The sequence below is a fragment of the Apteryx rowi genome, unplaced genomic scaffold, assembly GCF_003343035.1.
Source record: "Apteryx rowi isolate R43461 unplaced genomic scaffold, aptRow1 scaffold_69, whole genome shotgun sequence".
Lineage (NCBI taxonomy): Eukaryota > Metazoa > Chordata > Aves > Apterygiformes > Apterygidae > Apteryx > Apteryx rowi.
The window spans coordinates 2,940,822-2,954,298 of NW_020450971.1; the positions used below are offsets into that span (position 1 = coordinate 2,940,822).

General features: G+C 48.1%; 1 protein-coding gene across 1 annotated transcript in view; it reads right to left on the reverse strand.

Moving 5' to 3' along the window:
- Nucleotides 1–5,994: 5,994 nt before the first annotated feature.
- The window catches only part of PAK3 (p21 (RAC1) activated kinase 3), a 40,867-nt gene continuing 33,384 nt past the window's right edge, over nt 5,995–13,477 (reverse strand). The window contains exons 12-14 of the mRNA XM_026086277.1: nt 13,241–13,437; nt 8,279–8,416; nt 5,995–7,153 (exon numbers count right to left, since the gene is read on the reverse strand). Coding sequence (XP_025942062.1) covers nt 7,064–7,153; nt 8,279–8,416; nt 13,241–13,437 — 425 coding nt within the window. The 3' untranslated portion in view covers nt 5,995–7,063. The remainder of the gene's footprint in view (nt 7,154–8,278; nt 8,417–13,240; nt 13,438–13,477) is intronic.

The window sequence follows — 13,477 nt, forward strand, 5'->3', positions numbered from 1 at the left end:
GTGTGTGTCTGTGTCTGTGTGTGTGTGTTGGGGTGTGTATGGGCGGGGGGGGTGCTGGGGTGTGTGCATGTGCGCACAGGGACTAATGTGACCAAGGTACAACCCCAAAACTTTGCTGGAGTGTGGTCCATAGACCTTTGGTTAGTGGGGGTTTTTTTGTTGTTTTTTTTTTTTTTAATAGCGCAGCCTCTGGAAGTTGCGCAGGCAGGGCCTTCCCTGGCTTTCCTTGCAAGCTGGGGCTGGCTGGTGAGCGCCGCAGCCACGCGCTTGCTTTCCCAGCTGTGCCAGCCGCTGGCAGCGCAGGGGACAACGTGGCTCGGCGGGAGCGCAGCGAGGGCGCGCGAGCTGCGCCCATCGCCCGGGACCGGGCCTGCAGCCACGCAGGGCAGCGCACCCGGCCGGGACAGCGTGACCGTGGACTCTGCAGATGATCCGAGCTAGTGTATTTTCAGCCAACCCTGGCATTATTTTGTCACATAGCACCAGCAAATCCTATAGGAAAAGCTGCACTCACACAATCCATTGGTATTTATAACTTTTATTTGCAATACTTTAGGTCCAAGTTTCAAACTGCAATATTTTTACACTCAAGACACAGTCATGCACAATCCATATTTCAATTTTCTATTGCTTCAACCACAATTTAAAATAACTTAATATTGGAAACAAAACCCAAAATCTTAAAAAAAAGGATGCTGAGGTCAGTAAGATGGATCCATGCCATCAGCACATTTACAAAGTAAATAACTTAGTCCTCTTTTTAAAAAGATCATAATTACCTCTTAATCCAAAGTTACAGAAGAATTTCACTACACATTTGTTTTTTTTCTTTTATCTTTTTCTTTTTTTCTTTTTCTTTCTTTTTTCTTTTTGCTTTTTTTTAAACAGATAACACATCCTAAAAAAGGAATGTACAGCAAAATGAGATACATTTCTGATAAACAATGAGACTGTAGGCTCCCCCTCTGCTTACTTTTGTCCGGATACCCTGAAGAAAAAAATGTAGCAGCCACCAGTGTAGGTGTAAGCCGGTTGCTTCGGCCTAAACTGGAGTTTAGAGTTGGTTACAGCCTGACGCAGTTACGAGTTGCAGAATTCTTTTGCAGATCTTCCCGAAACGCAGGTCTGTGCCTGCAGGCGCAGCAGCTGCAGCGCAGGTGCCCCCGGGGTGCACCACCGCCACTGCCAGGGTGGCCGCTGAGCTCAGGATCTACCCAGGGAGTCACCTTTTCTCTTCCCGAGGGCTACGGTGGGTGCAGGACTTTGCTACTGGGTCCTACCGCTAGCAGCTCGCCTGCCGCTTGCTCCCCTGCCGAGGCAGGCACCAGGGGCGCGCGAGAGTCGCCCCTGAAGAGCTGACGGACTTTTTCTTGTTGATGTGCTACAGAGTGATTTAGCAGCGCTGCTTAATACTAATAGAAATAGTTTGACAAAAAGCAATTACCTTGGTGTATCTTTAGCTCAAAGGTCAAAAATCTCAGCAGACATGGACATAAGAGACTTGCACGCTTCAAATTTGCTCTTTTGACCCACTTCTGACCCAGACAGTATTGCACGGTGGAGAAAAAAATGATGGGGAACCTCCTGCCACCTGCTTAGGCAGCCAGGGCTGCCCCCGGCCCCGCACGCTGGGCACCACCAGCACCCGCGCCGTGAGCAACGGGGCTGCTGCCGCCAGCAAGCAAACGCTCACCGACTCCAGCGGGAGCAGCAGCAGAGCCGGTATCTGATCTCTACGGCTACAGCTGGGCTGGACAAAGGAAACACAGGACATTAGCTTGACTTCAGAGAGCAGCAACCTGCCGCCAGTGCCTCGTGCTTGCAATAGCGCCATGCCGGCCCTGGAGCCCTCCGTGCAGGCACGTCCCTGGGGCGGCAGGCCCCGGCCCAGTGGCGGCTATGGATGAAACAGAGGTGATAACTCGCGCTCCGGACCAAGCTTTCAGATTTAAAACGCTGCTGTAAACAGGCAGTTCAGAGGGCAGAGACCTGAGGATCTCGAGCACGTTATCTCAGCCAGTTAAAGGTCTCGGTGAGCAGCCACGGGACACAGGAGGAGCAGAGGGCACAGAAAGAGGGAAACACTCAAGCAGCATGATAAGACAGAGCGAGACCGGGGGGAGGTAGCACCCTTTGAAATTTCTCTTCTTAGAAATACTATTTCAGCTGTTTCAAGCCCTGGAAAGACACGAAGGACCAAGGAGAGAGGACATACAAGCAATCCTCGTGCTCAGCTCATACATGCCCTCCCTCAGAGCTGTGATCCAAACACGCACGTGCACGTGGCCACGGGCTCGTCCGACCCGCGGTCCCAGGCGGCCAGGCCAGGCCGCTGCTCCCAGCTGCAACCATTTGGGCTTTGACTCCATCCGTGATGCAGCCAGGCACAGCAGCTTGCTAGCAAGCCTTGCGGCCCCAACATGAGCCATGAGCAGCTGTGAACCAGGAGCTGCCCAACGAGAGCCCAAAGCACCTGACCGATGCTAAAACTGGTGTGTGGTCTGCTGGGAAACTGTCCAGTTTCCTCTCGGGGCACTGTGCTCCAAAAGTTATTAAAAACGTCTTAGTTTTCCATATTAGCAACTTCAACAACTTATTTTGCCTGCAGCTTCCTCAGTCAGAGTCCGACTCTGAACGCCAGCACTTGCTTGGGAGAACGGCTAAGCAGCGAGACCAAAGGCTTGCAAGCTTGCTCCCTCCTGAGGGCCCGCACAGCCCCGAGGCAGGGCGCGTAGGCATCCCTGCTGCTCCTGCCGGGCTGCCGTTTGCTCCTTCAGAGCACGGCACGCCACGCCAGCGCCCAGCCAGGGGCTGGCCAGGGCAAGGGGCGCTTTATCGCTGCGTTTCGCATCCCGGCGCTGCGGCAGGCAGCTCGCAACCACAGCTCAGGCAAGGGGCGTGAGCGAGGCTCAGCAAGCTTCAACCCCACCAGCTCAAGGACAGGCACAAGCAAAGATCCCTGAACTGCAGATGGTACCCAGAGAAGCCTTGAGTAGTTTCCCTTGAAACCCCAAAGGCGTCCTTTGCCTGTTTCCTAAAAACTGAGGGCTAAAACTAGGGCTATCTACAAGACCAACAGGCATCTGACGAGAAAGCTGAATGCTCTAATCGTGACCCTGGCTCCTGTCTTCCCCGGGAGGTGCTGTGAGCTCTCGCTCGCTCCTAGTCCAGTCATTAGCAAATCCCGAGCACAGAACCGCGTTTATTTATGTGCTTGGTGCGAGGAATATTTCTTAGGCAGCCAAACCGATGGCTGTACCCTGGAAGCAGCAGCCGTACGGGCAGGCGGGGATGACGAGAGGACCTGGGCGCTGCCCTTCCCGCAGGGACCACCACGGGCTTCGTTTTCAGTGGCCGGACACGGGGACATCCTGACAGAGCTGCGGAGGCGCAGCCGCCGGCCTCAAAGAAACCCGACTCAAACGAATGGCTGAATAAATACTCGAGTTCACCTGCGCGCAGTGCGAGTCGGCAGCCAGTAGCCAAGCGCAGCGGAGAGACACGTGCGTCTTTACAGAAACAGCGGAGCCGAGGAGCGGGAGCAGCCCGCGGCCCTGCCCGAGCCCCGAGGGCACTGGCAGAGGCCCCCGGGACGCAGCGGGAGCCTCAGCGCATCGGCAACGCTATTCCACCCTCTTTTTTTCTTTCTCCTTAAATAAATAATCTGTTCTGTGCTTCTCACACTTCCCTGCCTTCACCGCTGCCCTGCTGCTGTCTCTGAACATGGAAAACCTCAGCTCGCCAACAGGCCGTTTCCACCCATCGTCACTGCGGGGACGGGAATCGGAGGCAAGCTCTGGATAGGTGTTTTTTGTTTGTTTTGTTAACTGTTTAATGGATTTAAAAATAACATAGAAAAATGCAATTAACCAGTCTTTTAAAACTTTGGAATGAACGTGTTAAAACATATACAACATTTACCTATGCATTTGGCAACAGAAACAGCCTATTTCTAATACTTCCAAAAATATAAGTAACTAATTGTTTAATCCAGGGATAGCACTCAAAAAAATCCCAAGACGGTTCCAGAGATTTTATAGTAATGGTTGCATCTTCTTCCTTTCGGCAAGGGCAATGCCTATCCTAACATGCTATTATTTGATCCTGTAAATAAGGTACAAGACTTGTCTCTCACAGGACTGATTTTTCACATTAATATTCCTCTTCCACATTTCCCTTCAAATTCAGGAAGATAAAAAAGCAGCTGCCACCTGCCAGGATCTAGTGACCAAGAATTTAGTGCCAGACTGTCCCAAGCAAAGAGCAACAGGGATGCGACAGGTTCATTTTACTGGATGTAGAACAGTTGGTCCCAGTTGGTCTCAGCTGGGCAATTACAGTCCATGTTAAAAACTGTCACTGGCAGAGATTATTTCTGTTGAAACCTCTTCAACATTTTTAAAAGAATTTAAAAGAATTTTTTAAAAAGAAAAATATCTGTATTTGCTGATGCAAAGAAAAATAAATATATTATTTAATAAAATAAAAATTAAGGCCTCTTTTTAAAGCAGCTGTGTTTAAAAAGCCAGTGCCAACAATATTTTGCGTGCTGGAGCATACGCTAATCAGAAGAAAAAAGACGCTACTATTTGATTTCCTATCTTTCATATCTGTTATATTTTGGGAAGTTTTTCTGAAAAGTAGAGGCAGGGAAAATGCTGAAATATTTATAGCTAGAGAAAACAAACTGGGAAAAACAATAAATCAAATAGTGTAATCTGTCAGCATAAGCATTTCTAGCGTATGTCCAGCAAATGCGTGCCACAAAAAAGTGCTTTCCTTTTAAAGGACGGCTGTCTGTTCCTTTGAGGGCAGGAAAAAATAAAAGCTATACTGGAAAACAGAAACTGTCACTTGTTTCTTTACTTYTCACATGGAATACAAACACATTTCACTCGGATTAATGCTTTACAGATCGAGGGCAGCCCTTCTCAAGCCTGCATCCCTGTTTCTTTTTCCCCTCGAGGGAGGCTCTCTCCCCGGTAACTCGCTGGAGCTGATGGAAAAAAATGCGGCCTCACAGAAGAAACGGGATTTTTGTCCTATTTGGGCATCGGGAAATCAAACCTGTTCTGCTCCCCGGGCACTCAGGAAAGGTTAATTCATACTTAGCTGCAGTAACTCAACGAGCGGTGCCTCGGTCTGCTGCCGCAGCCGAAGCCCCTGGGCCGGACGGAGAGCGCGCGGCGGCGAGTCGCGACACCAAGACTGTAACGAAGGAAGGAGCCAAAACCAAACGAGCTAATGACCTCATTCAGGAATAGCCCAAGCACCCTTCATTCGTACCAGCAAAACATGAAGGTCTTCAGTACCTTAAAGGCTGCTCAGCCTTTTGCAGGATCAGGCCTGAACATAAAGGTCTACAGCAGAAAGCTTTCTTACTCTTTTTTTTTTTTTTTTTTTTTTTTGCTTGTTGGGTGGGTGTTTTTTAGGTTAAAACAGCCATGATCCAAATGCTGTTTTGAAGGTCTTTGATTTTTTTCTTAGTTGTACTACTAAAATACAGCAACAAATATTCCGTACAAATGCTTTTTCTGAGTGAAGCCACGCTGCATCTCTCTTTCTTTCAAAAAAAGAATAAAACCCCACCAACGGCACACTTGAACTACTCTGCCCCCTTACGAAGCAGCTGGCTAGCCAGCCCAGTCCTCAGCCCTTCCCGGGATTCGCTCTCCCAGCAACTCGCAGCTGAGGTCGGTGCGGCTTGCTGCTCCCAGGAGAGCAGAAAGGCGGCCGGTTTCACGGCTCTAAGCACGTTTCTGCAGTCGACTCTGCGTTTCACACCTTTGCTCTCACTCGGTGTTTAAATGCATTTTCTTCCAAAGCTGTTTGCTGCACGGGCTGAGGCAGAGCTAAACCCGGGAAGCCTCCTCTCCCCGGCGTCGGCCTCGCTGTTTCCCCGGCGGGACGCAGGCGCTCACCGCGCGGGCGCCGCCGGGGCCGGGCTGCCCTCCCCGCCGCGTGCCGAGGGCCACGGAGACCACGCAACCTCCTGCGGCGGCTACAAGGAGACCGCGCGAGCGGGCGCTCTCCCAGGGGCCGGGAATCGGTTTCGCCCTTCCCTGCTCCTGCACAAACCCCAGAAGGCTAATCCAAGGCGTACGATTAACGGCGGGGACTAGCCCCTGCCCGTCCTGTCCCATCCCGGGAAGGGCGAGCACCTACGGCCAGTTTGCTTCCGCTCTCTGCTCCGAACGCGGCGCCCGAGGCCAGGAGGCTGCGGGCTGCTCTGCAAGGGCACTGCCGGACTCGGCCCCTGGCCCGACGGGGCCCGCGGCCACCTAACACCGCTCTTACAGCTTCGCATCAGACGAGCCCTTTCTGAGCACACCGGCTGATCTTTTTCTTTTTTTTTCTTCTCATTTTAATAAGACTCTCACCCAGGCAAACATATTACAATTAGTTATACAAATCAAACTGTCAAGAACCAAAACACTATATATTCACAGTTGAAAGCCTGTATTTCAACAGGATGTTTTGTCTGCTCCACTCTTGATTAGTTTTTGGTTGGAAATGCAATTTCACTTTCTTCCTCGGCTAGACGTACCATGAATGAGCAAATACCAGCGAGCGGGCTGTATTCAAGAGACGATGCAGTCTGGAGTGTATGAATGAAGGAGGACCCTTCTCCAATTCCAAACCATACCAAAAAACTCCCAAAAGGGACTTTGCATCTTTAAGAAACAACTGACAATTTAAAAGTGAATGTACAGCTTATTCACAGGGTGAGAAGGAAGGGAATCTTCCAACTGAATTTGCTTTACCTTGGAAATGGCTGAGACAGCAAAGCATTTTCTGTCATCACCTCTCTGTCTTAAGCCCTGTTTCATCTTAGAAATAAATTAAGGAGCCAGAAAGCAGGAAGAAGACACGTGATAAGTTTCTATTCCTCGAGAGACTGGAGAACAGTTGTTCTCCCCTCCTCCCTGCTACCACCATGACTGTGACCGCTTGTCTGTCCATCCATCCATCTGTCCTGCAGCACAAGAGTTGAGGTTTTACAGAGTTTTTGCTCAGTCCTGCTCTGGAGGGAGCTGGCGTGGGAGAAGGCCAGCCTGGAGTGCTAGCGGCTGCTGTTCTTAATCGCTTCCTTTGCTGCAATGATCAGAGGAGTCAGGCTGGAGAGAGGCTTGGCTAGTTTTAAAAATGGATGCTACCCAAAGGAAAGAAAGAAAGAAAGAAAGAAAGAAACCATTACTCTCCAAAATCACTTACTCACAGGCGCAAGCAGTATTCTTCTGGTTACCAGGAATATGCAGAAACAGGACTGAGGGGACCATCTGGATCTTCACGTCCGGTCCCTTGCTGCAGGCAAACACAGCCCATAATCCTATTATCCATTTATCAAGGTGCCTTCAGCTTGCCGGGATTTTTGCCCTGCCTGCCCTCTTGGAAGGCTGCTTGCTCTCCCAGAGCCTTACTTCTTTCAGGAAATGTATATACAAGCAAATGTCAAATACTTACGTAGGTTCCAGTTTTCTAAAGAAATATTTTAGGCTATTTTAACTGTCGAAAAAGACCAAAGGCACAAGCTGTCCCTGAGGGAACTCCAATACCTCTAGGCAGAGGTTATCCCCACAGTATCTGGGCCCACGTGCTGCTTTGGAGGCCACCGAGGTGCAGGTTTTCGGGCACCAGGACGGCAGGAGGGAGAGAGGCGCCCGAGCGCTGATGGCAGCGGCTCTGGGTGGCAGCGAGCGCTGTTTCCAGCCGTCCCCGGCCCGTCTCGTGCAGGCTGATGCCTTCGCAGCAGGACAAGCCTGTAGCATGCGCTGTAACTCCCCAGCCACTGCAGTTTACGCCTGCCACTAAACCGGGCAATAAACTGGTACCGGTTCTCGTTTGCTCGACCCTGCCAGGCAGCAAACGGAGCGGCTGCAAGTCCCGCTCGGCTGCCGTTTCGGTGGCAGAACCCCCCGAGTGGGGCAGGACGGACAAGCTGGGGCGACCCCTCTGCTGGCCCCTCGACGCTCGCAACACCCCCAAGCCCCTTCTCCCCACAGCCCAAACTCATCTCCGTGGTGCTGKCCCATTTCATCGGGTGGCTCCTGCTTATATCTCTGTACACAGAAGCGATCGGCCCCGTGCCAGGCCTCCGCACCTGCTGCCGCTCCAGTTCAGGTACCAAGTAAAACTGAGTAAAGACCAAAATACTTGTGTTTAGTTTGAAAAGCACCAAGACTGGAGACTCATACGAGGGGATGAATCTGTCGCCTGTGTGTTTAACCGCTGCGAACGCCRTGACGTACGGCAGCGCCGTCGCTCGCAGCCGTTTTACCTGCAGCAGCTCCTTGGCAGACCCTCGCCGGTCCACGTCCATCTCGAGGCAGCGGTTCAGGAAGTCGCGGAAGACAGCGGAGAGCCGCTCCGGGTTCTGCAGCTCCGGCGTCCCGTTGGTGGCTATCAGATACAACGCCTAGGGAAGACGGAAACAGCGGGCTCCACCTGCGGCTTTCAGCCCCTCGAGCGCTCAGACAGACCCTGCTCTTTTAAGATCAGTTCTCCGCTGGCAATTTTTTCCCTGGCAGAGGGATAGAAACAATTTTTCTGTCCTGACAAAAAACCTAATCTAGACACAGCTATTCCACCATCCAAATGATTTTGCCTTGATAGCAGATTTCATTGCCTGACCTAGTTAACATGAGCTACACCAGCAAAAGCACATTTTGCTTCTATAAGTATTGACACTAGCTTTACAGGCTATTTTCAGGAGTGAATTAGGCCTAACTATATTACTTCAAAGGATTATTACATAAACTGCATCTCTGCAGCGCTCACTGGTCCCTAAAGCACTGCGCTTCCATAAAACAGAGAAAGGTAGTCAAATTTTTAACTCTATTCTTGATAAAAATGGTAACTGGATGGAAAAAGTTAAATCCATCAGCTTATGCCATGGATAAAGAAACAGAAACGTTTAGAACTTCATTTTCAACACAGACACCTAAGTCGCATGCACAGTTATGTTAGGAGGAAAATGGGTAATCGGGCAGATGGGAGCCACCGGGAGATCTATTCTTCAGCAGTCTCCAAATTCCAGATTAGGTTTGTTTATGTGGTAAAAGAAAAAAACTTTTAATAGCTTAATTAGAAAAATGAATAATTCCATCCCTATGGTAACTCCACGCTAATTCTGATATTCAGGTAAATACGTTTAATGATGTCCCCATCCCAGAAATTGCCAGGGAAGAAATGGGAGGTTCTGGCAGCTGGGTTTCTGAAAGCTCCTGCTTGGTGACATGGGGAAAGTGGCTTGGGGCTATGAAAGAAGTATGTTAGCCTGTACTTCAGCAAAATGGATAAGAAGCAGAATAGATTATGTTGACTTTAAACTATAATCTTCATGTTTCAGGCTAGCATCCCATTGAGAAGAATGATGTAGCTTCATCCCTCAAAGCCGAGTTGGAAAGATAACATTTAATGTTACATGTTTCATGTTTTCAGGGTCATCTTCACAGGCAGCAGAACGAGGAACTATGTAAAAAACAAAGCAAAGTGTAACCTGAGCACGGGGAGGATTACGCTGTGCTAAGGGCCAAGTTCGCTGTGAATTCCCTTCTGTGACTTGCATCAACGTCCACCTGCCCAGCTGAACGCACAGTCTGTCTCTGCACATAGTCCCGGCCAAACACCTCAAAATCCCACCCTTTCTACTCCTCAATAATGTCCAGCCTAAGCCAAGCTTAAGTTTCCTAGTCAAAGCCATTTCTAGGCATCTGACAGCATTCATGCAGCTTAGCAAGGCTTCCTGATATGCTTCATCAGCTCTTCAGACCAAGGAATTATAACGCAATTTTGCAAAACGTGGGGTGAACATTACCAAACGGGGTTCACTTGTAATGGAGGTCTAACATGCTGAGAAGCTGGGGAGAAGTTCATTCTGCTATTGCAAGATGTCATTAGAAACTTAAGACAAACGTTTTGAACTATTTTAACTTGAACTTGCAGAATATGTCTAAAATATACAGTAATATTAATAAGAATAGGCCTAGGAGTCTTCCATAAAAAGTGTCCGCCATGGTAACAACAGCTCTGCAGTACTGGCATTCAAGTAGACCATGACCAAGTCGACTTTGTTATCCTCATAAATATAGATGGAAATCTTCCAAGCCTAAAAAGGCAAATGAACTATCCTAAAGTAAAAACAATAGAAGTATGTTTCTTTACTTTTACCGCAACATAAGCTTTACAAAGTCAATCTTATCCTGTCCATCTGCAGCTGACCTCAGCAACTGGACACAGTGGGGAGCTGAAGAGCCTCCTTTCACTGCGTTTCACTCGTGGTATCTGAGGCACGTCAGCTCTCCTGATGTAAGGGGAAACAGCACTGATGTCATCCCTGAAAATTTGTATTCCAGCTACATTCACCTGATTGGGGATCAGGAGGGAAAAAGAGCTTCAAATGAAGCTCTTTTATTTGCTCTTTTCCTCACAATATATGAGTCATGAGGAAGAGTCATCTTTTGCTAGGAACTGCACCTTTTGAATATTTCTAAAGCAAGAGAAAAAGGTTTATGGGAAGCTGGAACACCTTCTTATTATGTATCTTTTGGTTTCGTATGATGCAGCTGGCAAGGGAAAACATCCAGTACAAAGGAAAGGCGTGTTTGCAGTAGCTGCAAAGGGGCAATAAGCTCATTAATTTGTTTAACATACCAAGAAACTAGAAAGGACACAGCATATAATTATAGCTGCCATCTGTGAAAATGATATCCCAAAGTTATCCAGGCCACCCAGACACACGACAGGAACAATATACAGACAATTTAGAAGCCTGAAACCATAGAGGGTCCACAGCATTTGGAAACTATATTGCAGTTTTTATGAAAATTGATGCACTGTAGTTAATAGATGAAAAAGCAAACAGAAATGCTCTTTTATTTTTTTAATGGAAACCGAGGAGGTCCAACCTGCATTTCAAAGGATATTTATTGCACCAGTGATTGCCCCTCAGGGGCTAGGCATATGCCTTATGGAAGGAAATCACAGTGAGAGAAAACGAATACCATCACAGGAGTATCCAAGGCCTCTCTCATGGCTGGAAAATGACTCCGGCCTCACGGATCGCCTGTGAGTACTGCAAAGGCTAGAAGGAACTGAGCAACGTGCAGTGTGTTTGCTCTACGGCTGGAAAACGACAAATGCATCTACATTAAGACTGCTATTAACTCTATGATTAATGATCCTTTAATGCCTTTATAATTTATTTATACATTTAAATTAGTGCTGGTAACTGAAGCACCTGGGTGCCTTACATTATTAAAACAATCATTCATAAAAGTAAACCAGCAGCCTTTTGCTTTCAAGCTCTGCAGAATTCCCTGAATGCAGGCAAAATGTGACTATTAAACCCAACAATTACTGTGTTCCATCAGCTAAAAAACTTTGCTGTAAAAGCAGGCCTTGTCTTTAAGCTCTGCTGTCTGGAGACAGCTGAGACTTCTGCCTGGAGCCCCTGATTGCACATGCAACAGCAGACAGGACCTTGTCCCCATTGGGGCTGATTTACCTTAACAAACCCAGCTGATACCTCGGGTGCTTCAGGCAGCTTCGCAAGCTGCTCACTGTTCCTAGTTCAGGGGCAACAACCTCTGCAAAGGAGGAAAAAAAGCCACCGCAGATGCTACCAGCTTCAGACGCCTGGTTTTATCTGGTGCAATTTCACCCAGACACCTTGAAGACGCCTCGAAGCTGTGAGTGTTCGAGTTGGTCTTAACTCTAGCAGGAGGTGAAGCATGTATGGAGAAAAAGAGCATCTCTCCAATTTAATCTGGGCAGGGGTGGGAATAGCTGAATGTGAATGTAGCCAGAGATAAGAAATACTTTGCAAGATAAGAAAATCTTTGCAGGAGGTAGCCTGAAGCTTCTAGGCGACCCCTAACCAGCACCTGAGGTTAAGGAAGCAGGACTTTTCAGCATCCAGACCAGTCATTCTACTTCTGTTCTTTGGTTTCTGGTGCCTAATACAAAGCAAATATGATGTTTGCAAGGATCCCCCAAGGAAGCAGTTGGCTTATGGGATCCTCTCTTTGCAGGAAACTAAAGCAAAACCAGTTGCTGCTGGTAAAACTGGGCTGCCGTGACACAGGCCTGCTGCCACCCTGCCCCACTACGGAGCGCTGTGCTAGTTCAGCATCCGCCTGAATCCAAGCCATGTCTCTCTTAACCCCCCCTCACGGTGGCACAGCGTGCACCGCTCCACCTGGGTGCACAGGAACCAAAAACCCCAGGCACCTGCCAAACCAAAAGGGGGCTTCCGAGAAGACCCAGGAGCCTTTTTCAAAAAGAGCAGAAGGCAGAAGTGTGCATAAAGCCCTGCCATATTCCTTTCTTAAGTAGCACGGCCGGGGGGATTTTCTGACGGTGCTGTTGCCTGTTCTTTCAGAGGCCTCAGCTCGCGGCTCTGCAGTAAGCAGGCTGGGTACCAGACTAGAGGGGGCCCAGCCTTATCACTGTGAGAAAAGCTGAAAGTAATGCTGTATTTTAATTGTAGCCTTACCAAAAATTATGCATGTATTTCTATCCATAAGTACAAAATTAATTTCCTCATAGATTCCTGCATCCTATCAGGAATTAACTGTGCAGCATTCAACTGGTTGTTTTGGCTATCAGTCATGAGTTTTCACCTTGGCATACATTCCTCCACAAATACACAATCATTTGGTGTAAAAACCGATCATATCATTTTAAGCACTTAGGATAACAACAAAAACTTCAAAACATTAAAAATGCATCAGTTTACTACCTGTTTAGAACAGGTATCTTTGCTAAAATATAATTTTTAAAATGATTTGGTAATAAATAACTATGGCACTACTATAATCAAGGATGTTTCCTGAAAGGATCAGATAACAGATCCACACTGATCTGAGTTTGAAAATACCTTTTTTCCTGCAGATAAGTTTAAAATTCTTTTCATAAAAATTCATCAACTGGAGAAACTTGCCACTAAAAAATTCTTGTCATCAGAGATACAGCTGAAAGAGACGTCAAAAACCACCTGAGAAATTTTAAGCATCGCTGAATGCAAAAACGACACATCTCTCAACTAGCTCCATGTCACTTCTCTTTTGAGGTTCCCCCATTTATGCACCTAAAGCTACAGTATATGCTGATCTGCTGCAATGACATTTTTAGAAACAGTCCTTGCTGGAACTAGTCCAAGCTGATGTGATGAGGATTTTGTCTCTAAACACGGGCCAGATTAAAAAGACAGTGGTATCTCATTCTACTTCCACCTTACCCTGAGAGGATTTTCATTAAGGTAAGGAGGTTCTCCTTCCACCATTTCTATTGCCATGATCCCGAGTGACCAGATGTCGACTTTGGGGCCGTATGCTTTTCTCGTCACCACTTCTGGTGCCATCCAGTAAGGAGTCCCCACCATTGTGCTCCGTTTACTCTGCTCAGGGGTGATCTGAGCGCAGAACCCAAAATCAGCTGTGGAGAAAAGGGTCATTAAAGCCAGCCTAAAGTATGA